This window comes from Anoplolepis gracilipes, chromosome 2, assembly GCF_047496725.1.
Source record: "Anoplolepis gracilipes chromosome 2, ASM4749672v1, whole genome shotgun sequence".
Lineage (NCBI taxonomy): Eukaryota > Metazoa > Arthropoda > Insecta > Hymenoptera > Formicidae > Anoplolepis > Anoplolepis gracilipes.
The window spans coordinates 12,060,159-12,084,169 of NC_132971.1; the positions used below are offsets into that span (position 1 = coordinate 12,060,159).

The following is a 24,011-nucleotide window of genomic DNA, read 5'->3' on the forward strand; positions in this document are numbered from 1 at the left end:
CACGTAATAATTAATTCTTACGGTAATTTGATAGGCGTGTTCTCAAACACTAATATAACCAATCTTACTTAGCGATATTGATGACAATAGCCTGATTAATTTTCATATATGCATCATATTGCATCGTAAAAATATTAACATGCGCATACGTTAAATTCTAACGGAATTTTACTCAGAATTATATTTCCAACTTTTACAGACTTTACAATAAAATTACAAATTAAAATAATTTATGTATAAAATTTTGGTTAAAATTTGCATTATTTTTACTCGTCAACACCGCAATGTAAACACCGGTTTGAAATTACAGAAATAAATCTCATGTTCTTCTTACATTATGCATTCTTTGTTTGCGAAAAAACATATATACGACCTAGAAAATTATCGATTAAGGATTACTGCGCTTTCATTGAGATCTTGTTTTATATTTGCGTACATAAAAAATGTGTTATTTTTGGGTTTTGTAGAAAGCGTCCCAAAATATTTAAATTTGTATTCAAGTTTAATATCTGGAAACTCAATCTGAAACATTTTTTTATATTAAACTACTATAAATTTTTTATTCTGCAAAATGTAAATTGCAATGTGATTACGTAATTGTGTTTCTTTGATCACAATAATGATAATTAACATCATTAAATATTCATTTATACCTATTCCTTTTTTCTCAAGTTGATTAGAATAAAAAATATATCTTTAGTGAAATATATTGATATATTTAATACAATATTTTTTGCAATCATTCTTCAACGTTTCGGCAGTATACATATATCATAATCATAGAATGTGAGCGATTTTTTGTCAAAAAACTTTCAAAATTTGATTTTTTTAAGAATTACTCTATTGCAATATTATCCATCAAACAGATAATATCACTTTCTAAGATGGCAAACCATTTTTTTATAGTTTTTTTGAATTATATGCGATCTTGAAAAACTTCTTCAATGATTTTTACAATGGTTCCAACTATTTCTAACTAAATTCATAAAGCATAATATGTTGAAAATATCTTTCATTTTTAATAATTTTTTTCACACCTTAAAAGTTACAAAAATAAATCAATTTTATATTCAGATGAGTGTACTTTTCAAACGGTACAAATATGTAGACATTTTACATACAGTGTGGCCAATGCTGCAATATGAATAACGACATGAATTGAAATGGAGCACAAATTTTTGCAACCACCCAATATATCAAAATCGAGTGAGACGTTAATAATCTACACAGTTTTCATTTTATTCTCAAAAGTAAGAAAACACCATCTATTTTCGTAAAAAAATACGCATAAAATTTTTATATTAATTATTATTATAATGCTATATCTAATATTTTTATTATCACCGGTTTTTTTTAGATGTATAATGCAGTTCTGTCTGTAAATGTCTGTAATTTGTACTTAATTGATTATATATATATATATATATATATATATATATATATATATATGTGTGTGTGTGTGTGAAATATCTAGTGAAGAAACAAATTGCTGGACATAAAAAATAGAAAATAACATTATTTTATTTAGTTTATCTATATAAACAGGGCAAAGCGGCCGTTCGCGTATTCCACAAGATTAATTTTTTGCTTTTCTTTTTTATAGATTTATAATTTAATGATTCACGGCGTATTTACAAACAAATCTTCGGCTAGAGTTTATATGTTATCACCGCTTATATGTTACATAGTCAACGATCCTATCAAGTGTTGTAGATTACTGTTTCAAAAAGAGTGAACTCAAGTTTTTAGTCTTTTGTAAGTTTGGGTGTTAATAAAAGATGGACATTGCAATTGCAAGAGCGATTGCAATCGCGATTGTTTCTAGTGTATGTTGTACATTTTGTAAAAATTGTGCACAAATCAAAGAAATAGTGACAAAGGAAATTGTAAACATTAAAGAAGAAGAAGGTGAATTAAAAAATATTACCTAGTTAATTCATATCTTTTATAATTATTATTCTATTCATTTCAACCATTTATCTGTAGAGCTACATAAGATTTATAAAATAAAAATAGATTTGTAACAAATAAATAGATCGAGAATCTCTCGACTGCTATCGACTGCTTATATAGGACGAAAATTTAAGTTTATATTTTATTATAAGACAAAGATAATTAGTAGATAAGTTATTGTATTTTTTTCTTATTTAGATACAGAAAATATTAAAGAGGAAAACCATCTTAAAAATAGCAATAAACAAAATACTAAACCGGATTCTCGTGCTACAGAATCGAGAGAATTAACAAATGATAATGCTTTACAGGAAGCTATTTTAACGAATAATATAATATATCCCGAATCATTTTTCAATGACGATTATATAAGGTTATATTTCATGTTACAACTTAAAAGTTACTTAACTATATAAAAATATTTTGCAACGTTTATTTTTTAGACTTATGCGTAATTTATGTAAAATTTATTAATTACTTATGCACGAATTTATGTACAAATATTTTCATGTTTACAAAATTTTTTAAAATTTAAAAGTAAAATAATACACATTACTATTAATAGATCCGAAGTTTATGTTATTAAACGTAATTACAATCAATGTCATCAAACGTCATCTGAAAAAGAAAAAGTTCAAGAAAAAAGTGTACAAACTGAAGAATATTTTAATGATGCCTTGTTCAGCAATGAGTCGCAAAAACAAATACCGTCTTCTGAAATCAGTATTGATTCGTCAACATCAGTACCACAGTTTTCAAAATTGCCAGAAGTAATACGATTAAGATTCGTGAATTCTACAGAATCTAGAAATTTACACAGGTTAGATTATCATTTAACTTAATTGAATTTTACTTGACTTTACATGGCTAACAATAAGTCTCGATATTTCTAGTATGCTTTTAATATATATTTATTTAAATAATTTTAAATAATATAATACATAAATTTAAAAATAATTTTCAACCAATCTTAAAAACGTTATAACTTTCTTATAGTATTTTTATTACATATATAATTTTAATATTAATATTATAATAGAATATAAAATAAATAAAAACGTTTTTTTATATCAGCCAAGACATAATTGAAAATAGTGACACTAATTATATTAGTTTACCAAAAAAGATGAGGAATGAAATAGAAAATAATGTAAATTATCCGTTGACATCCACAAAAATACGATCAAAAAGTTCAGCATTGTGTAAATTACGTAACAAATGTAAGCGTCTTACAAAAAGACTAAATCGAATTTTTAATAAAAATAAAAATAAACGTCAATGATAAGAATAGTACATACATGAATATCTGTTATTTAAGATAATTTCAAAAATGTACTTAACGTTTATAATGCGTAAATAAATCTCAAAATTAATTTAATTACACAAACGATTCTGTCAGCGTTCTTTTGAGAGAGAAAATAATTTATTCATTTTTTTTAAATTTTATTATTTTTGAAAATATTATAAAATTTACTATATATAAATATAATTGTAAGTATGTAATATCTTAAAAATAATAATTTTTATTCCTTTATAACGCGCTAGATATGTAAAATTTAAATAACAGACAAATATAAGGGATATCAATTTTGTCATATTTTTATATCTAATTAACATATATTTTTATCTTATTAATTTTGAAGTCTATATATCTATTCTTAATGAAATATATGTCTAAATTAGCTGTAATTGTTTTCTTATTTTTATCACTGTATTGTAAACTTACTTTGAGACTAAATACTCTCAAAAGTAATTATATATATTTTTGTATATTATTAGAAAACTGATACATAATTTACAAATCTTTTTGTTATTGAGTTTTTCATTTAAAATTTCTTTGTAAGCTTCAAAAGTTTAGTTTATTATTAATCGGAATTATATTGATTATGATTATAAAATTATAATCGCATTTAATTATATTGATTATAATTATAAAATTATAATCGCACTTATGTGATATAAAATTGATTTTGATTTTTCTATTGTGTGTTATTTTATCAATAAAAGCAACTTTTCTATAAGAATCAGAATTTTTATTTTTAATAAACGAAATGTGTGTACGTGTTTTTTTTTCAATATTTTAAATAATAAAAGCAAATTAATGTATAAGAAATTAATCTATCTAAAAACTTATTTTTGCTAAAGAAATATATAGTTTCTGTTATATTGAAATTTATACAAATTGATGGTTTTCGTAATAGTTTATATATAACTATTATAGTTTATGTACAAATTATTATTTATATATTTATAATTTATTATATTATATTATATTTATTTTATTATTTATTATATTATATTATATTATATTCAGATAGCAATGTGTCTAATAGGCTAGAAATAACGACTTTTCAGCTATATATATAGATATATATACAGGGTGTTCGGCAACAGGTGGGACAAAATTTAAAGAATGATTCTACACGATAAAATAAGACAAAAATCAAAAATAACAAAATTGCAATAAGGGCTTCGTTTTTTAGTTATAAATATTTGAAAATTTGCATAAAAGGTGCTCAAAGCATGGTAAATCGCAAAATTTTTGGCGTGCGTAGACTACATCGACTGAATCGCTCTCAAAATACTCTGTGACGCAAAAATATGCAGCGAATTGCCGAGCTTTAGATATCTTTAACACGAATTTTTAAATATTTAACACCCTGTATATATATGTATATACAAATCTTATAGCACATACTTTTAAAAATAATACGTTTTACTTACAAATGTTTAGCTGGTTGGTTTGGGTTTGCTTAACTGTGTATTATTGTCTATCATTATTGTCCTTCGAGAAATATTCTTGTGAGCAACGCGTTGTCACAAAAGTAAAATTGCTACTTGTAAATAGTGGTAATAAAATGGGAGTGTGGTGGTTCAATAAAACGATAGCGTTTAGTGCAAGGGCATTTGCTGCATTATTTTATTGTGTTATTATACTATATAATCTCAAGGAGAAAAAGGAAACAGGTAATAAGTTGAAATTAGTGTTTATTTAATCGAAATTTGCTTTATAAGCCACCATTTATTTGCGTAAAATATTCGCAAATAATATATTGTAGAACTAATTAAATATAATAAAATATATAACATTGTAATATCTTATTTAGGGACTGATGATGCAGCATTTGAGATTAAAATAGTTAATCCATTTTCGCCCAATATACGTAATACAAAACAAGTTTTTACCAAAAATTCAACTAGCCCAAATAGTGCGCAATTGACGTCGAAAGTCATTTCTCATTCGTCGAAACAGAGTATATCTAACAATCCAGTGAAACCACTACGCAATAAAAAATTATTCTCGATGCAATTGAAGACTGAAAAAGGCAGTAATTCAATTATTTTAAATAGTGATAGGTAAAATATAGTCTAGATTATTATCACCAAATAATTTTAATTTTTAATAATATTAATTACTTTTAAATAATTAAAAAATTGTAATGTTTAATTAACACAATGGAGCGAGAAAAATTATTACTTTGTATCTACAAGTTTTATTCTTGTTTTCATTAATTATAAATATAATTATACTATGACAAATAATTTAACGCTGATAAAAAATGAATTATGTTTGAATCTATTCTAATAACTCGTAAATTCGAGCAATATTTTGAATAATGAATTCACATGAGTAATTCAAATGAATCAACGGCACATTAACTAAAAATTTTTTATTTATTGTTTTTAGTTTTAAATATTGTGTGTATGATTATTTTCATATAATATCAGTTGTAAATTGAGAGAAAAAGAAAGAGAGAGAGAGAAATATTGCAATTTTAATTAGCTACAGTTTAAATCTGTCTGCATGTTTTGAATACTTGTTAATTTACGATTATAACAAAATAATATATTTATTCAATGTGTTTTATGTATTGTTCATCTTATAAATTTTTGTTTTTTTACTAGAATCGTCGAATATACACGAACAGAAATAATACATAGTATATTACAGGTTCCATACACACGATGAGTCAAACAAAGTGGTTATTTCAAACAATATCGCTTTATGTAAAAATGAATTTGGCAATGCACAAGATAATTTGAATCATTCATTAATTATTCATATTGGTAACTTAACAGACTTGACAAATAATAAGGTCCAAATAAAGATTTTTAACAAACCAATAAAACAATCGAAACTAGATGTACTCAATACTTCTGTGAACTATTCTATTAGTAACAGGTGGGCTTTCTTTATTACTATATATATTTGTTAGTAAAAATTGCACATATACATATATATATATATTTATATATATATATATGTATATATATATATATATATATATATATATATATGTTATGTGTATGTATATAATCATGTAATTATAAATATAAATCCTTATATATTTTTATTTTCTCAATACTCTTATCTTTTTCTTTCTTATTAATATTTATCTTTCTGTGTGAGAAATAAAATATAATTTTTAAATATATGTAAATATATTTATACATTATTAAATTACTAGAAATTATTATATATAATACAATTACTCTTATTATTGGAATTAAGTCTGCATATAAACAATTTTAGATAATTTGGATAAATGTTACATGCAATTCGTAGTTGACGAGAATTTTATCTATATTATGTGAAACATGTGTAAACCAATTCATAAATCAATTCATATTTTATTCTGTCATCATATGTGATGAATGCACATATGTTGAATTTTAATTGCACATCACTTATAGTTTTGCAAGACTTAGACATAACTATTTAAACATTTAAAATATTGCAATTATGTTGACATTTTCTCGCAATACTATATTAAAAAAAACACTGAATTCACACATTGACACTTGAAAAAAATTAATTTAATCTACTATTAAAATTGTTAAGATTGTCTTCTTTTTAATAGCAGCTTTGGTCACGTGTTTCTAATAATGTGATGGCTATAACGTAACAATATCTTATAAAATCGTCTTCCAATTTATCTTATGATATAAAATTTAATAAAATTAATTTTATCTTTATCAATTCTCTTTTATACGATAAATCTATTAATAGACAATATTTACAAATCTAATAATCTTTTTAAATAATAATAATAATACTTTTCAAAATAAGTATGATATTGTAGATTTAAAAAAGAATAAAGTTGGCAGTTATAAATGAGACTTATTGTGATATAATTTTGCATATATCCATTAACGTTCCATTAATTGGCGTCAACAATTACTAATTACAAAATTTATTAATGACAAGCATTAATTGCGACATGACGTAAATAACATTAAATCACTTGAATTGTATATTTGCAAAATTTGTATATCATCATTTACATAAACATTAGCATGTTATAAATAAAAAAAATAAATAATATTTTTTAATTTTGCCCATCTTAATTTTTCATTTGATCATAGTTACAGATTATTTTGGCAACATTCACCAATAATACACAATTAAAACTTTAAAAGGAACATAAGAAGAAAAATAGCAAAATAGAGGAAATTATATCCCTACTTTTGCGTTAGATTCTCGAAGAATAATCATTAAGAAATTTGTGCCGGCGTTTTTTTCCTATAGTGCTATTGCGATTATTTATTTCGCGCAGCTTTCTACTCCGGTTCATAAAAAATTATTAATTTATTTGTTGGATAAGTGATAAAGATATTACTCTCAAACATCAATAAATATATTACATACTTATCGATTGAACGTTTTACGTTCAAGAAGAAATCTCATTCTTTCAGTTCTAATTCGATAATATGCGTAAACATTACATTGTTGCTTTTATAGGAGTACATTGCCAACACATAATTGTATTTACGAGCATTTGTTTCTGTCTCGAAACAAAACCGAAATTGTGATTTATTCGTGATTGATTGATTAAGTGCGAAAATTATTCAAGACGTAAATCGATCATGTTGGCTAATTAACATTAAGGATATTTGTCATATGAGATACGTAATAATTAGCTCGACTAGAAAGTAATTCAGGGAATCCATTTATGACATTATACAATGTACAGCAAATGTATAGGTTTGAATTGATTATAATGAGCAGATTCACATTATATGACAATTTTTATGATGTAACATATATTTTCTGAGCGAGCATTTCACAGCATTTCACAGAAATTATCAAGACAATCTTAATAATTGAAAGATTAAAGTAGCATTTTGATAATTTCATTCAAAGATAAAATTTGTAGTTCCCTTATTTATTTTTTTTTATTAGTTCTAAAAATTTGTCACATATATAAGATAGAGTATTAACATATGATAAAGAAAATGGAAAGTAAACAGGAAAATGTAACTTTTTTATTTATGTACAATGCTACAATAATATGTTTCTTATCTTTGCTTCTTCCTCTCGATCCTTTTCTAACTTCAGTAATGACTGAACTTACATCGATATGTTTAAAAACGATAAGGATTGACATATATTGCGGATCAAAAACGATTTATTAACCGGTTAAAATATTGTGATCGCCATGCACCGTTTATAATACCGAACGTTCCGATCAATGAATTATGCATACGCTCGAACGTGCGAATGCTCGTTGTTGCAGCGGGCGATTTGCATACGCGGGTTCGCGAGTGATTAACGATCGGCGCGTTACGTAATGAATCGATCTCCAGCGATAAGAGATAGCCGTTTTTATACGTGTGTGCAATCCCCGATTTATCACATACGGACGCACGTACACATATATGAGTATATCTCCGTTAGTTGCGCGCGGTATTTCCTTTTTCCTTCTATTCGAATGACGCACGTGACGTCCACACGTCCGTTGATTGTGGGTGTGGATCGACGTGGCCTGCGGCCGTGCAGGCGGGCCCCTCGTAGGACCTTGGTTTCTCTCTCGTCTCGAGCAGGCATTCGATCTGTGATAAATGCAACGCTTGTCGATACGTCGAAGAATCTGCAATTTCCAGATTCTTCGATGATAATATAGATCCTTCTTACAGTGAATAAATGAATTTTTTAAGGAAATAATATCTCGACTCGATCTTTCAGAGAGATTTATTTCGAGACCCTCTTTTTTTAATTAATATTAATAAGAATTTTATTATTATAGTTTCAAAAGTAGAAATTTTATTTTATTAATATTATTTTATTTTATTATTATTATTATTATATATAATATTATTAATTTATTTTATTAATACTGTTAGGAATTTTATTATTATAGTGTCAAAAATAGAAATTTTATTTTATTAGATTTAATTAAATTTTATTTGATTTAGAAAAAAGTAGGAGAAAAGATGTTTGAAGTTGAAATGATATAAAAACAAATTAGATAAAAACAAGGTTAACATAACGTTATTATAGAATTTTATTGCTGTCATTATAGAAAAGATATCTGTTTTCATATGATACAAATGCAAATTGTCATTTATGTAACTCCATTGAATTTATTTATAAATCATAATTACATTGTCCTATTAAGATCACGTTAGTTCTATACTTATTATTAGCTACAAACTTGATGAAGACATTCTAGTGTTATCTTATTTACAATTGAAAAGAAAGAGAGAACTCCAATCATAACTACATAATTATTTACAATTAATCGTTGTTTATATATGTATCATGTCTCCACAATAAAAATATCATAATAAATTATTATACAATAATTTTATCTCTTTTTAAAATCTCTTATATTTCAGCTCCTCTCTCTTGAAATACATACAAGAAAAAAAAAACACATGTTTGATTTTGTTATCTATGTAGACATTAGGTTTAAAGTAAATTGGAAATTTCAAACTCTAATTTTAACCTAGCTGCTGCTCATTAAAGAAGGGAATCCCCGTTCCATTTCTTTCATGTAAGGCCGGACAATCACCTCATGTAAATAATGTTGTTTGAAGCGCCGAACAACATAACAAACATAATTGTACTTAGCAATTGCACTTGACAATGATATCTGCGTTTATTGCCCTAGGAATATTTTTTATTCTAGTCGCAAAAATATAAAATAAAATATAAAAAATATAAAAAATAAAATATTTTTGTCGTATAATATATTCTGCGCCTAATTTTTTTCAGTTCTCGAATATACTTAAAAAAGTTTAAAAAATTTTACAATAAGAAATTCTCATTAAATTATCTGAAATATAAAAGAAAAATGTTTTTTTACGTATTCTTTTCAGATAAATCAGTGACAATGTCACTGATTAGAACAGTGACGAGTTTTTACCAAAGATCAGTAAGTTTTTTTATATTTTGCTCTTTTGTTTTATATTTAATTAATTATGAAAGTAAAACTCCGTATAATTAATATATCTAATTAATATTTAAATTCAGAATTATATACATATTACACTTATTTATCTTCAAGATATATTTTTAATAAAATATTGAATATAAATATAAATATGAATTTACTTTTTATATATAAAGTGTATTAATATCACTGATTGACAGTCACTAACTGATGTTTTAGTGAAATTTTTCGGTTTGCGGTATTTATTGAAATCAATTATTTATCAATATATATGTCGTAACCAGATTACAAAGTCCGTCTTTTTATAAAATGGCTAGACGTTTTATAAAGTGCGGCCATATTCTTAAATCGTGATTAAATTGGAAATATTTTACAATCTGGCTAAGAATTTTAGTTTTTTTATAAAATGCTAACAAGCGACCCGTCACATTATCAAATACAATGATTTTATATGTCGTTTTAAATTCTGACTAGTTCATTTTAGTCGTTTTATAAACTGTCTATAGGATAGCCACTTATTTATAGAAAAGTGATAGATTTCGTATATTTTGCTAAATAAGAAAATTGTTAAACTTATATGAATACATTTATTATTAATATTATTAAATTTTATAAAAAGTAACATAAATAAAATATTTAATAAACATTCTTATTAATAATATTATTAAATTTTATAAAATGTTTACTTATTTGAACAAGGACCGGCAGCATGACAACGGCTGTTTTAATACATTTTTTAAAATTTAATAATATTATTAATAAGAATGTTTATTAAATATTTTATTTATGTTACTTTTTATAAAATTTAACAATTTTCTTATTTAGCAAAATACACGAAACCTATCACTTTTCTATAAATAAGTGGCTATCCTATAGACAGTTCATAAAACGAATGAAATGAACCAGTCAGAATCTAAAACGACATATAAAATCATTGTATTTGATAATGTGGCGGGTCGCTTGTTAGCATTTTATAAAAAGACTAAAATTCTTAGCCAGATTGTAAAATATTTCCAATTTAACCACGATTTAAGAATATGGCCGCACTTTATAAAACGTCTAGGCATTTTATAAAAAGACGGACTTTGTAATCTGACTACAACGTATATACACTGATCCCATTTAAGAGAGTATCACTAAAACCTTTGTTATATAATCACCTGCTCTCGATTACTATTATAATAATGATTTGCAGTCATGTCATCATCAGCATCGTCATGTTATAAGAATCTTTTATCTTGATAGATTCTACACATTTGCTCAGTATAATACCTTGAAACTTAGCTTGTGGCATATAAAGGAGAACCGAGCTGTCGATCAAAGATACACCGGTATTTCCTTGCAACAATGTATACTATTGATTAACGATTTACACATGGAACTTATATTTCATTCGAATAACGATAATAATGCGCATTATTGAAGGTTGTAAAATGTTTAGGATTATTATATAATGAAAGAGAAAAAAAGAAACGCAAATTATCAAGTTAAACGCAATTAATTCATTTCAAGCTATTATACATATAAACAAGTATATACTTTTTATGAAAAAATATGATTCATTTCAAGTGAAATCAAAATATAAAATGCATCTCTGGTTAATTGACTATTATATGAATTAAATAAATAAATAAATCAGATAATCTTTAAGTTTTCGGAATTTTTAATAAGGTTTACAAAAATAGATATACGTAAAAACGTTCTAGTGTTTATGAAGATCAAAACAATATTCTTCCCGTAAAAAAATTTTGTTCTGTGCACGAGATCGTAATAATAACTACGCAAAACTATTCGCACAACAACTCTCGATCTGATAAATACCTATCAAATCGTATCAAACCGCAAATTAATTTTTACACGTGGACGCGTCTGTTACATATTTATAAAATATCGCGTAACAGTGAACAGGCACGTATAAAGAAAACGGGAAATCATAACGCCTACAATTCTGCTATCGTGCTTGATCTTGGACTGTAATGCAATGTATTCCACCGAGTGCAAAAACTCGCCGGACCGAGTAAGGGAAACCGCGGGTTTTACCTGGTTTTACTCGATATCGAAACTTCATCGCGCACTTCCTCAAGCAATTGGATTTTTATAGAAAACCTTGACAAGTTTCCTAGAATCGGAACGTTAATATACGGAGAATGCAATTACACGTCGACACACGACTTACTTGTTCCCGATACGTCCGTCGATCTCTTTGCTACAAATAATATATTGCATATTTTTAAAAAAATAAATTTATATATGTATAATCAAACTTATTGTTTGCTTTAATTTAATAAATTAATTCATATCAGTATTTAATTTAATTGAATTTAAATTAATTTATAATCAGTAAAAATAAAAAAAAAATAAAACTTAAATACATCTATTTTAAACATAAAGAAACATGCAAAAATAAGTTTGATTCTATTATGATTTATTGATATGTGAAAGGCTATGTGTACGTGAAATTTTTGAGCAGATTGTATTTTCGATATTACGTAAAACATCTTGTTAGTTCCCATTTAGAAGACGGTCGACATACTTTTCACGAAAGTCAATGCGCCACAAAATAGTCGAATTATCCTAATGTAATCTTGCGAAAATAACCATCATAAAGTGGATAAACCAGATATATTTGTCTTTATACAGACGTAAATATCACGAGCATTGATCCTTAAGCCAATTTTAGTTTCATCCATTCTTTTAATAGATTCACCTGTTATAGCCACGATAATTTAATTTCGCTTTTGAATGGCAAAAATAAGTCTATAGTAAAAAAAAAAGAGAAAATAACAACTATAATCAAAATTAAAAAGGAAAATGTGTGTGTATATCAGAAGATTATATTTGATGATTTTCAGCAAATTAAAATAATTATAATTAAAATTATAGTCACGTAAAAATATCTCGTTGTTAGAATAACATCAAAATAATATATATAATTCTATATAGAAAATACAATTATTATATCGAACATAATCGATTGTTCAATCTTACATTAGGAATTTTTTCAAGAAATCGCGGCTAGTGTATGTACATGCATCCGAAATAATTACAATAATTGAAGATCGATTTAAATCTTACGTTGTCTACATTTTCACTCGAGATTTGCAAGGCCATCAAGCATTCGTACTACGCGTGAGTCGTTATATCACAATCGCTAATATGTACATATACATATATATACTATCGACATGTGTGTATGTGTGTGTGTATGTAATTTAACTTACTATAATGTCGCATGACAAGTATCCATACTTGTTAAACCCATTGTACTTTAGATAAGAGTGTCAGGATTTAATAAAATAATTCTAATTGAACACACTAGATAAACGTGAATACGTTTTAGAGTAACTGTAAATTGATCAGAATTAAATTATATAATTATCTGATTCTAATTCGAGCAAATTATTAAAGTGGACAAAATAAATTTGCATTTGTGACACGTTCTCATTAAATATCCTTTATTAATTATTCTCGAATATGCATCATTTTTTTCCACTTTCACGATTTATTCATCGTATTAATAACAAAGATTCTCAAAGAATAAATCATTCATGCGACAGAATGTATTTGCGCAAATTAAAATCATATCAAAGAAATAATTAGCAATAATTTCTTTTTTCTTTCTCTTTTCAAATGAAGATTTTATATAATTACATATATTCTTTATTATGACATTTTTGCTCCGAATAATCTGATATTATTTAGAGATTGTTGTAGTCAATCTACTTGTAGTGTTTTGTAAAAAAGTGACTATTGTCATATTATACATGATGTACATACATAATATCGATTTATTAAAAAAAAATTAATACTATATATTCTAAAATATCGAAGATATCATTCTCTGTTAACGTATTTTTTATATATAATTTTATACATAATGTAATTATTGTATCAAATAAAGTTTGATTAAGCAAGAATTGATTTTTTAAGAACAAAGCAACTTTTATTTTGGGATTTTGATTAATTTGCATTAAACAAGATATTACGGAGGAAATTACAATTTAATTAAACTCATCGTGCTTCATATTATCATTACGTGATAAGCACTAGATTTTACGATAAACGATGAAAGGAAATGGCGATGACTGTCGCTGTACATCAAGAAACTTGGACACGGCCACTTATCTAGAATAAGCGTTCCCCAGCACGTAAAGTGAAGATCCCTCAACGCGAATCCGTGCGAGATATATTGAGTCTTAGCGGGGGTTTCCGACCGTAAAATGTGTCGCATTTCGCAGGCTCAACAACATCTTCTTCCCCTCTTTGAAATTATGGTCGAATCGCGAAAATATTTCAAAGACACATGACATTCTGATGGAGTCTCGCGTCTCTTTTATCTCTTTGTAAAGTAGTAAAAGAAAATGCAAAAGAGTAGTAATTGTATAATAAATGTAAGCTGTATGTGTGTGTATGTGTGCGTACGTGTATGTATGTATGTATTGCATCTATGCGATGACACGATAGTTAAGAAATGATACCTGATGTTTTTGAAAGCGACGAATGTCAGTAATCCGCAAGGACATCGCTTACACACCTATCTGATAGCATTTTCAGACATACTCGCGAATTAGACACGATCGAGGTACGTCATTGTCGGTGTAACGACAAAGCTGGCACGCTTCAGTGACTTTTGACTGATTACGTGCGACGTAAAAGAATAATAGAATCTCTCCTTGAATGAACTTTCCTTGAACTCGTTGGGTCTCTTCCCGCGACTAGGATGGTTTACGATTTCTTTTATTATTATGGGTTAATATTCATTATAAACACTACAGCGTCGCAATTTGCAAGTTTTGATAACATACAGCGAGAAAGATAAACCGACAGATAACGAAATATCAAAAATAATTATCCATAGATAATGATGTAAATTCATTATTTTTTTATTGTTAAAATGATATTCAAGTGATATTCGTTTTTTTTTTTTTTTTAATTCTTTACACACGAGACGATTATTATTTCTTTTATGTGCTTTAAAAATCTCTAAAAAATTATTATAAATATATAGCTTTTGTTTTTTACATTGTGCAAAAATTCTTTTGCGTTCCGATCGCAACAGTTAATGATTTATTTGTGATTTATCATCTTAAGCAAGTAGAAAACTATGTATCCTAAAAAATGACGGATATTCCGACAGTATGACTGGAACACACACGTCGAATTGCAAGCAAAATCTAACCCAGAAGTGAATTTTGTCGTAGCTGTTGATGACATTGATTCAAAGCGGGAATAATATACACGGAAAAGAACTTTTGCAATGCTTCGATTTTTTCGAAGAGATGAATCAATCGAACGAGCACAGAGTCAAGGTTACAATCGCTAAAAATATATTTGTTTATCACAAATAAAATAACGCAACAAAAAGAAGTTTGAACATAAACATAACTTTATTTTTTTATGTCAAGTTATGTATAAAATTATAAAAAACAAATACAAATTAAATCACTTGATGAGAGAAAAAATATAAGATAACTGCAAAAAACAATAATGAATAAAAATAATTTAGGTAATATATGATAATATTGTAACAATGGATGATGCAGATCTTGATGGTTTAGCTGGACCAAGGATTCATACAAAGAGGCTGTAGACTACTCTCACGTGAATCCCTCACGGCATAAGTCCTAAACTCTCGGCTAGTTGTCCTAACTATCGGTTGGTTGAATTGCGCAGATACGCACAGCCGCAGATCGCGGGTCGCTCGTTTTCGAACACTTCGCCGTTGTCGGCGAATACGCTGGACGATATATAGCGAGCCCTCGTAATTATTAAAATCCTCTCAGTGGCCTGACAGAGTGTCCCTCGTGCCATTGGCACGCTCATTGTTGGCCCGTCACTCCCAGAGCGACTTCCCGCGTTATAGAATCGAAGAGCTATCGATCGTACGCACGAATTTGTTCGCAAAGACGTTTCCACGATTCGCAAAACTTCGCCAAAATGTTTCCATTATAGCGATTTTATATTCGCTCTGAACGTATTGCTTTTGTGCTCTCAATAATTTTGTTGAGATAATGTTTCGAATTAAATCTTAATCTTGATGAAGAATAATGTTTAATTTAATATTAATCTTTTCATCTTACGCAATTTAATCTTTGTGTGCTTACGTATGTATGTACGTGTGTATACATATATACTATCCAAGTTTTTCTAAATATTTAAGTTATCGTAGTTTTTGACAGCAAACATAATTTGAGTGTTTTTAGTGTATTTATATTTATTTATTAAATTTACTTTTTTTAATTTTAATATAAATTTCTAAGCAAAAAATTAAGATTTATATTAAAAATAATATATGTATCTTATTACACAAGTATTTCTTTCGTAATATTTGTTTGATAATATAGTTTAGTGTACTTTTTTAGCATGTTAAATATTAATAAATAATTATAATAATATTTATAAACCTCTTTACTTTCTAGCAGATTACACAAAGAAATTTTTGCAAGATTTTTGAAGCTGTATTAAAATATTATTCTCATGCAAATGAAAATAAATTATAAAGCTAGTGCTTCGCATATAATTACCACGTAAGAGCTAGCTGAACACATGCAAACATTCATCGAGGATTAGAGTAATTGCCAATGGCCATCAAGAAAAGGAAATAAAATCACGTAAAAATGATTATGCACAAGGAGATCCAGTCGATTTGTTGCACTTGTATTCTTATTTTCTTTGTGGAGCCACAAATATATGCCAAATTAAATATGCGCTTGTAAATATAGATTATTCTATTTTGAAATTTTTTTGCAAATGCGAGCTGCCGATAGATGAAAACAAGAAGGATTCGACGAAGCGTGTCCGCATGAGAGCTGGAATACGCATTCCATTGTTCACCAGAATAAAATCTCTGAATTTCACAGTTTTAAGAGCGTGTGTTGAGTGAATTAATGAGACACAATAATAACTTTGATAATATTGCTTTACAGGGATTTACCTAGCAGTTTTCCTGGCTATTGACCCTTGGATCGACACTTTCCTCGCGCGACTATAATGACTACCAAGAACCTGAAAAGGTAAACTGCAGAGCATGAGACAAGCATGAGTAAGAATTAATAATTAATAACAAAATGCAAATTATGAAATCTTTTACCGCCTCTTGGAGCAAAATTACTTGTCGAGTTAAACGTCAATGGTTTCTTGCGGCTAATGCAATGACGTCTTTAATTTCTAATAATTTCTAACTAGGTTAGGGAAAGAGAAGAACACTTGACATATAACTGTTATTGTATCTAATAACTGATATTATAAAGTTATTACCATTATGCATGATCGGCATGTAACTTGTCATGTAATAAGGCATTTTAATTCTAAACGCATTTACATTGCTTAAATACCGTCTATTAAATACAAAGCTCGAAAAATATTAGCGATTCAGAATTACATACATTATGTGTTTGTAGTTTATATTATTACACGAAACAACTATGAAGATATTATATAAAATATCAAATCATATATTCCGAATTTTTAATATAAATGATTCACCGTTCATTTTCAAATATACGACCGTATTATAGTATTATACGGTCATAATAGTAGAAAAATACTATTTTGTTGCACAAAAGATACATCGTAGATCTTTTACGGGAATATGTACTTACTATTAGTAAGATTCTATCATATCTCTCGAGACATGACAAAGACTATGATCAACGACACGCGTCACCTGTTGCATTGTATTAAGTAATTTATATTTAATTAGAAAAATTAGTATGTATACCTAAGACAAATGCAATAAAAGATTCCTTTCCCAAGATTCCCATTTTGATAGCAATAATTAGAAAAAATATATGTTAATCTTTTACAAAAATATATGTTAATCTGTTGATATGTAAGCACTTTAGAGAACTTAAACAATCTTTTATCATTAATGCAATCACTTTTGATATATACTTGTGACAAAGAATTACATGACTCTTTAATTTATTGCAAAAGATATATGAATAATGCTTAAATTATTATTTGTATAAAACTTGAAGAATTTTTAAAAATATTTTTAACTCACAATTGTTAAAATTGCAGTTTCTCCCTCTTCTTTCTCTGATATCTTTTACAGAAATTACAAAAATTATGGCTTTATTATATTTTTATTAAATTAGAATAAAATACGATTACTATTTCATTTATGTACGTATTTCAAACCATTTTATTATATTAAAGTTTTTGGTATAATTGCTTTATCACAAAAATCGCTTTATTCTGCCGAGTGTTGTCATCCGGATCAAATCAATTTTTAAAATATTGGCCGACGAAACGGAACCAACTCTATCGTCATCATTGGATCTAGATTATCTAGACGGGATCGCAAAAGATTCACGCGCCTGTCACCGGATAATTGGTCCTTGGATTTGGTTCGAACCGAGGTCGAATTGCTTTCTGTTTCGCGATGTTGTGAGTAATCGACGATTTTATTAGTGCACGCGTCCCTCTGACTAATCAACCGTCGCATCACCGGGTCCAGACGAAAAGAAAATGAGAGGTATTAAACCTGACATCTGGCAGACTTTATTCAAGGAAAAAGTCTGATTTCTTTTGAGAAAAACCTAAAGTATCTAGTAGGAAAAATATTTGCGTTTTCTTTTATGGACAAACCGTATAGATATGAGCTTTCATGAATTTTTTAATATGGTTATTTTTTTTTATTCCCGATTCTGCAACAATTCATGTCAAACCTTTATTCTTCTCGTTTTATATCTCCTTTAATTGGCCTTGTATCCGACTTTTTGTTAGTTCGATTCGCTAACGAAAGGATAATGCGTCTGTTTCGTTCCTTTCGCGAGACATTGAGTCAGTTATAAATTATTTGTTTAGAATTTTCATTTTTATTATTATAGTGTATATATATGTCAATATATATATATATATATATATATATGTGTGTGTGTGTACTTTAATTACCTATTTTATTCTGATAGATATATATTGTACATTCCATGAAATACAAAACATGCTAAAGAGCATGTAACTTCATTAATATTACATATATATATGTTAGCTTAAAATAAATTAACATATATTTTTCTAATATCTTCAAATTGTTGTGTGATTACTTTTTCAATTAGTTATACAATCAAATAACGCGTGAAAAAAATTGTTGACGTTTCTTTCTAACTTATTAATATGAATTATAACGCAGCATCATAAATTATTAATCAGCATCTATTTATAAAACAATTTTATTATAGGAATTACGTTACATTAATTCTACAATATTAATCTCACACACACACACACACACACACACACACGCGCGCGCGCGCGTTTTTTTATTCACATTTATATTATTATAAATATGAAATCAGTCAAAAAATTCGATGTAAGCGCGCATGTACTTATGTATAAATATCTATCGATAAATTCGTTATACATATATTATACATATAATAGAGATATATATACTATCATATTACAGAGTCATTATTGAAGAAATTAATTGATCCAGTTATAAAAATCGCTTTTATTGTAATTGTGATAACTTTTAATTAATTTAGAATAACTCGATATTGCATCAATTATTAATTAGGCACTATCATCGGGATTTCAGTTGTTATTTCCTTAATTGTATAATCGATTGCGTAAACTCTATCGGAGATTTACGAGTCATAGACGGAATATTCTTGATAAGAACGATCAAAACAAGTCTATTTACTGAATTAGTTAAATAAGAATCGATTATGCGTTTTTCGTTAGATCTACTGGTAATTGTTTCGCGATATACATATAATGAAACGAAGATATGCAACTCTATCGGATCAACACGCCTCTAATGATGAATATTAATTTTGGCATAATTATGCGTGATCAGTTTCTTCACATCTTTTTTTGCACATGCCACGATCGTCTATCGATAACATTTAATTTTCAATACAGATCGCATGAGTACAGACAGTCGGATTTGCTTGTATAGCATTTTATTATCTAGCGGATAATAAAATGCATTGTGACTCTCTCTCTTCGTCTCATAATAATTATGGCTTATCTAATAAAAGTGAAATACTATACGATAATTACGCGGTGCGTTAATAACACAAGTCACTTTTTCTCATATCAGTTTTCTGCGTATCTGGATGAGTACCACGTTAGAGTATTGCATACAGTATGTAAATTTCTAACATGTAAAGTGCATAACCCATCAGTATATGAGTTGCAAATGCACTCGTGCTATTCACTTTAAACGCGGCAAAACATTATGATAATGTTAAAGATCAATATCTCCATCCATTGCGATCAATAAATAAAATTGCAAGATACATACATGTACTTAATTTAATTATTAAGGATTAAATAAATTCAATCTACGAATTAGGTTGTCACCTTGAAAGAGTTAGATTTAACGAATGTATTCTTTATGCCCTGTCTATTATTAACGAAACAATATTGTAATAATTAAAATAGCGATTTAATGACTTTATTATTGCGATAATTAGCATAATCGAGCACTCACATTGCTTGAAAAACGTCAACGCTTTCAAGGCTTGTTTATAATCGATCCATTTACATTAAGATTTTATTTTACTCGACTATTATATAATATATAGTCCGAGCATATATTATAGCACATATACGACGATTATCGACATTGATAGATGTTTAAACATCTTCATCTTTTTTTCTAACCGACAAAATCTTTTTCAACAGAAAGAGATAGTTATTTTTGAATATGTTTTATTGCGACATATATTTAATTTGTATTTAACACAAATTAATATTATTTAAACTACAATTTAAATTAACATTATCATATAAAAATAATATCCATGATTTTTCAAATTTTATTTATATTTATATGAATATTACACACATATACACACACGTATATATATGTATATATATATATATATATATATATATATATATATATATGTATATATATGTAGAATCATTTTTTAGATGTTATGTAGTATTAATCTGATAAATTATATTATATTACAAAAATTTTTAAAATTAAAGGAAAAGAGAGAGAAAGAGAGAAAGGTAATTAAGATAAGGAAATATTTTTGTATACAGCATATTAAAATTTTTTGCTACTTTTTGCTGTAAAAAAAGTACAATTATTTAGTTGCCAATGACAAAATCTTTCCATTATAAATTTAAATTTCCTTTATTAATACTTGAAGTTTAATATGTTTACTATATGTGTACTAATTATGACTACAGCGTTTTATGCAACATATTTATAATATACATATCTTGCTAAATCTACATATCTTAGACGATCAATATGCTTCTGCGATTCTCCTTGCATAAGAAATTAACTTCATGAAGTATTAGCTAATAAATACGTAACATCTAACTCTTTTATGCAAGTATAATAAAAACTAAAATTGCTTTACAACTCGCAAATATACTAAAAATTTTCTGCTTTGTATTGATAATGGGCAATAGAATGAGCATCTTTTTAATTATAAGATATCTAAAGATATTTCTCGTGATTTTCAGGATTATCTGGATTTATTATTTGCACCAAATATGATTATTTTTTAATATTTGTACAAATAATTAGCATTTGTTACAATAGATAATCTTTTTGAAATTATTTAAAATAAGAAATCATAAAAATTAAATGTTACATACATATAATATTCAGAATCTCTTGTCAGATTTTATTTATTTATCAAAATTTATTTGTAAGATATCACGATACTCTCTTTATAAGATTGAGTTCTTCGAAGTACCTTTCGGAAAATCACATAAAAAGTAATGGTAATTCCAAACGTATTAATCGCTCTTCATTAATTGAGCAACGCAATATCAAACGAAATTATCCTGATGAGAAATGTGACACATTTAATTTCCTGATAATGAAGAAACCTATGATTAAGGGTTCAGTTATACTACTCTATCGTGTTATTAAAGAAATTAGTCATTATCATTTGCATATAACTCATATACACGGAAAAGAGATAAGAAAGAAGGACAATTTGTGATTCTTCTAAGCTATATTTTTTGTTTGTTCTCAAATGTATTCCATCAGAAAAGGAAAGTAAAATAAATAAATTGAAGATATTAGTATGTTTATATTAACAAATATTTGAGCGTATCAACTTATGTCTTTCCACCTTGTTTTAATAATTTGACTCATACTTTTAATATATTTTAATTTATAATGCTGTTTATATTATATGCTTGCGCTGATGAAAATTGGACTGAAACGTTTGTTCCTATTATTTTTTAACAATTTATTATAATCTGTACACTATTACTAATAATGTAGATTTTCGATTGTCAAATGATTCTATAAACGTGCTCTTATATGCCTTTTTATTTATTTACTATGTAATATATTTTGTTTTTTCTTTTGTGATGACTTAAAAATTATTCGTAAATATGTAAAAACTGTATTCTTAGTAGCAGTGAGATAAATAACATTTTTCATCTAATTTTGAAAAAGAATAAAGAATTAATTTACAATTTAATTAAAATTTATCGATGTTAATTAAACAAATCTTTTTCTCTTTAGAAATCTCAAACACACGTAAAACATATTAAATATTTTTCTTTTATTACATACATAACGTTGAATAGTTAATTCGATTTTTATTCTAATTTAAACCATCATTAATCAAACATGAATTTTTCTTTAAAATGTATCAAAAGTTTTTTTTCTTTATTCAAGAAACGTAAAAAATTCAACGGATGTTTTAAATAATGTTTAATGACTTTGGCCCGTATTCTGAGTTCACATTTATCTCCTAAGTGTGTCCCTAAATATATAAATACATATATAAAAATACATGTGCAGGCATATTTAATAAATGTGAGTTCAGAATACGGACTAATAGTAATATGATTTTCTAACATTATCACTAACGCAGATTTATCAATGATTAGAACAGATCAGTTAGCATTTTGCATTTTACACAACGAGAATTTATGTAAAAATCATATGATAATAAATTTATAAATTTAATAATTTATAAATTGCATATCTCTTTTACTAACACGTGACATATTAGCGTTGTAAACCTCTTTTAGCCGAGATGTTTTTAATAAGTTTAAACGATAAATTATACTTATATAATCATTCATTGCATATCCAATGTCGAAATCTTGCGTTTATCTTAGTTTATAATACTAATTCTTTTTTTCTCATATATAAATAAATAAATGCAACTAATTGAACACTTTGAATGCAAGAGTTTCCATTCCGCGCAAGCCGTGCACCATCATTTAACTTGTGCAACATTCAGTAAATAACGTATTTTCATTGCATTTCTTAGAAATATAACATAAGATTGATACGATACCTTCGCTAACCATTAATAAAAAATACGAGTATAAAATGCTTCAATTACCGGATATACGCAATATGCCTAGCGTATGTGTGAATTAGTGCGCTACTAATGATACAATCAGTATAATTTGCAATACATCAATGTTCCATAAAAACATGACAGATGTGAATCACATATTGTTTCCAGACAATGTTCATAAAATATATACAAAATATTTATAATAATTATTGGAATATTTTAAAAATATTTAGCAACATATTTCATGAATATTTTTGTAGGTAATCTTAGATTAAAAAGATCAAAAAGATTTATTCATATAAATATCCCATTTTACAAATATTTACCAAATATTATCACAAACATTTATTTTTACTTACCATAAAATGTAATTATATAAAATAATTAATCTATATTTTAATAATATGTCAAATACAGTAATTTTTATAATTTTTCTCTTAATTTATATAAAATATGGATAAAATATTTGTAAAATATTAAAAAAATATTTTAAAATATAGTAAAAATATTTACAAATACTTATCATAAATGTTATGTACTGTCTGTTTTATTGATCTTTATTAAAATGCTGGTGCGATATAATTTTTCATAACATTTCATATACATCACAATATAAGTAACAAAATGC

At 26.5% G+C, this 24,011-nt stretch overlaps 2 protein-coding genes across 3 annotated transcripts; both read left to right on the top strand.

Annotated features, from left to right (window-relative positions):
- Window positions 1-1,644: 1,644 nt before the first annotated feature.
- LOC140663102 (uncharacterized) lies at window positions 1,645-3,363 on the top strand. The gene is made up of 4 exons (XM_072887000.1): window positions 1,645-1,908; window positions 2,152-2,326; window positions 2,519-2,773; window positions 3,028-3,363. The coding sequence occupies exons 1-4, from the start codon at window positions 1,779-1,781 to the stop codon at window positions 3,233-3,235; spliced, it is 768 nt and encodes a 255-aa protein (XP_072743101.1). The 5' UTR covers window positions 1,645-1,778; the 3' UTR covers window positions 3,236-3,363.
- Window positions 3,364-4,549: 1,186 nt separating this feature from the next.
- On the top strand, window positions 4,550-8,936 carry LOC140662796 (uncharacterized). Of its 2 annotated transcripts, none has more exons than XM_072886431.1 (4): window positions 4,550-4,920; window positions 5,061-5,310; window positions 5,906-6,136; window positions 7,327-8,936. In XM_072886431.1, exons 1-4 carry the CDS (start codon window positions 4,680-4,682, stop codon window positions 7,361-7,363), a joined length of 759 nt encoding a protein of 252 aa, XP_072742532.1. In that variant the 5' UTR covers window positions 4,550-4,679; the 3' UTR covers window positions 7,364-8,936. The 2 variants fall into 2 exon arrangements, with proteins under 2 accessions (XP_072742532.1, XP_072742531.1); XM_072886430.1 differs by having other exon boundaries at window positions 4,556-4,920; window positions 7,321-8,936.
- The last annotated feature ends 15,075 nt before the right edge of the window (window positions 8,937-24,011 follow it).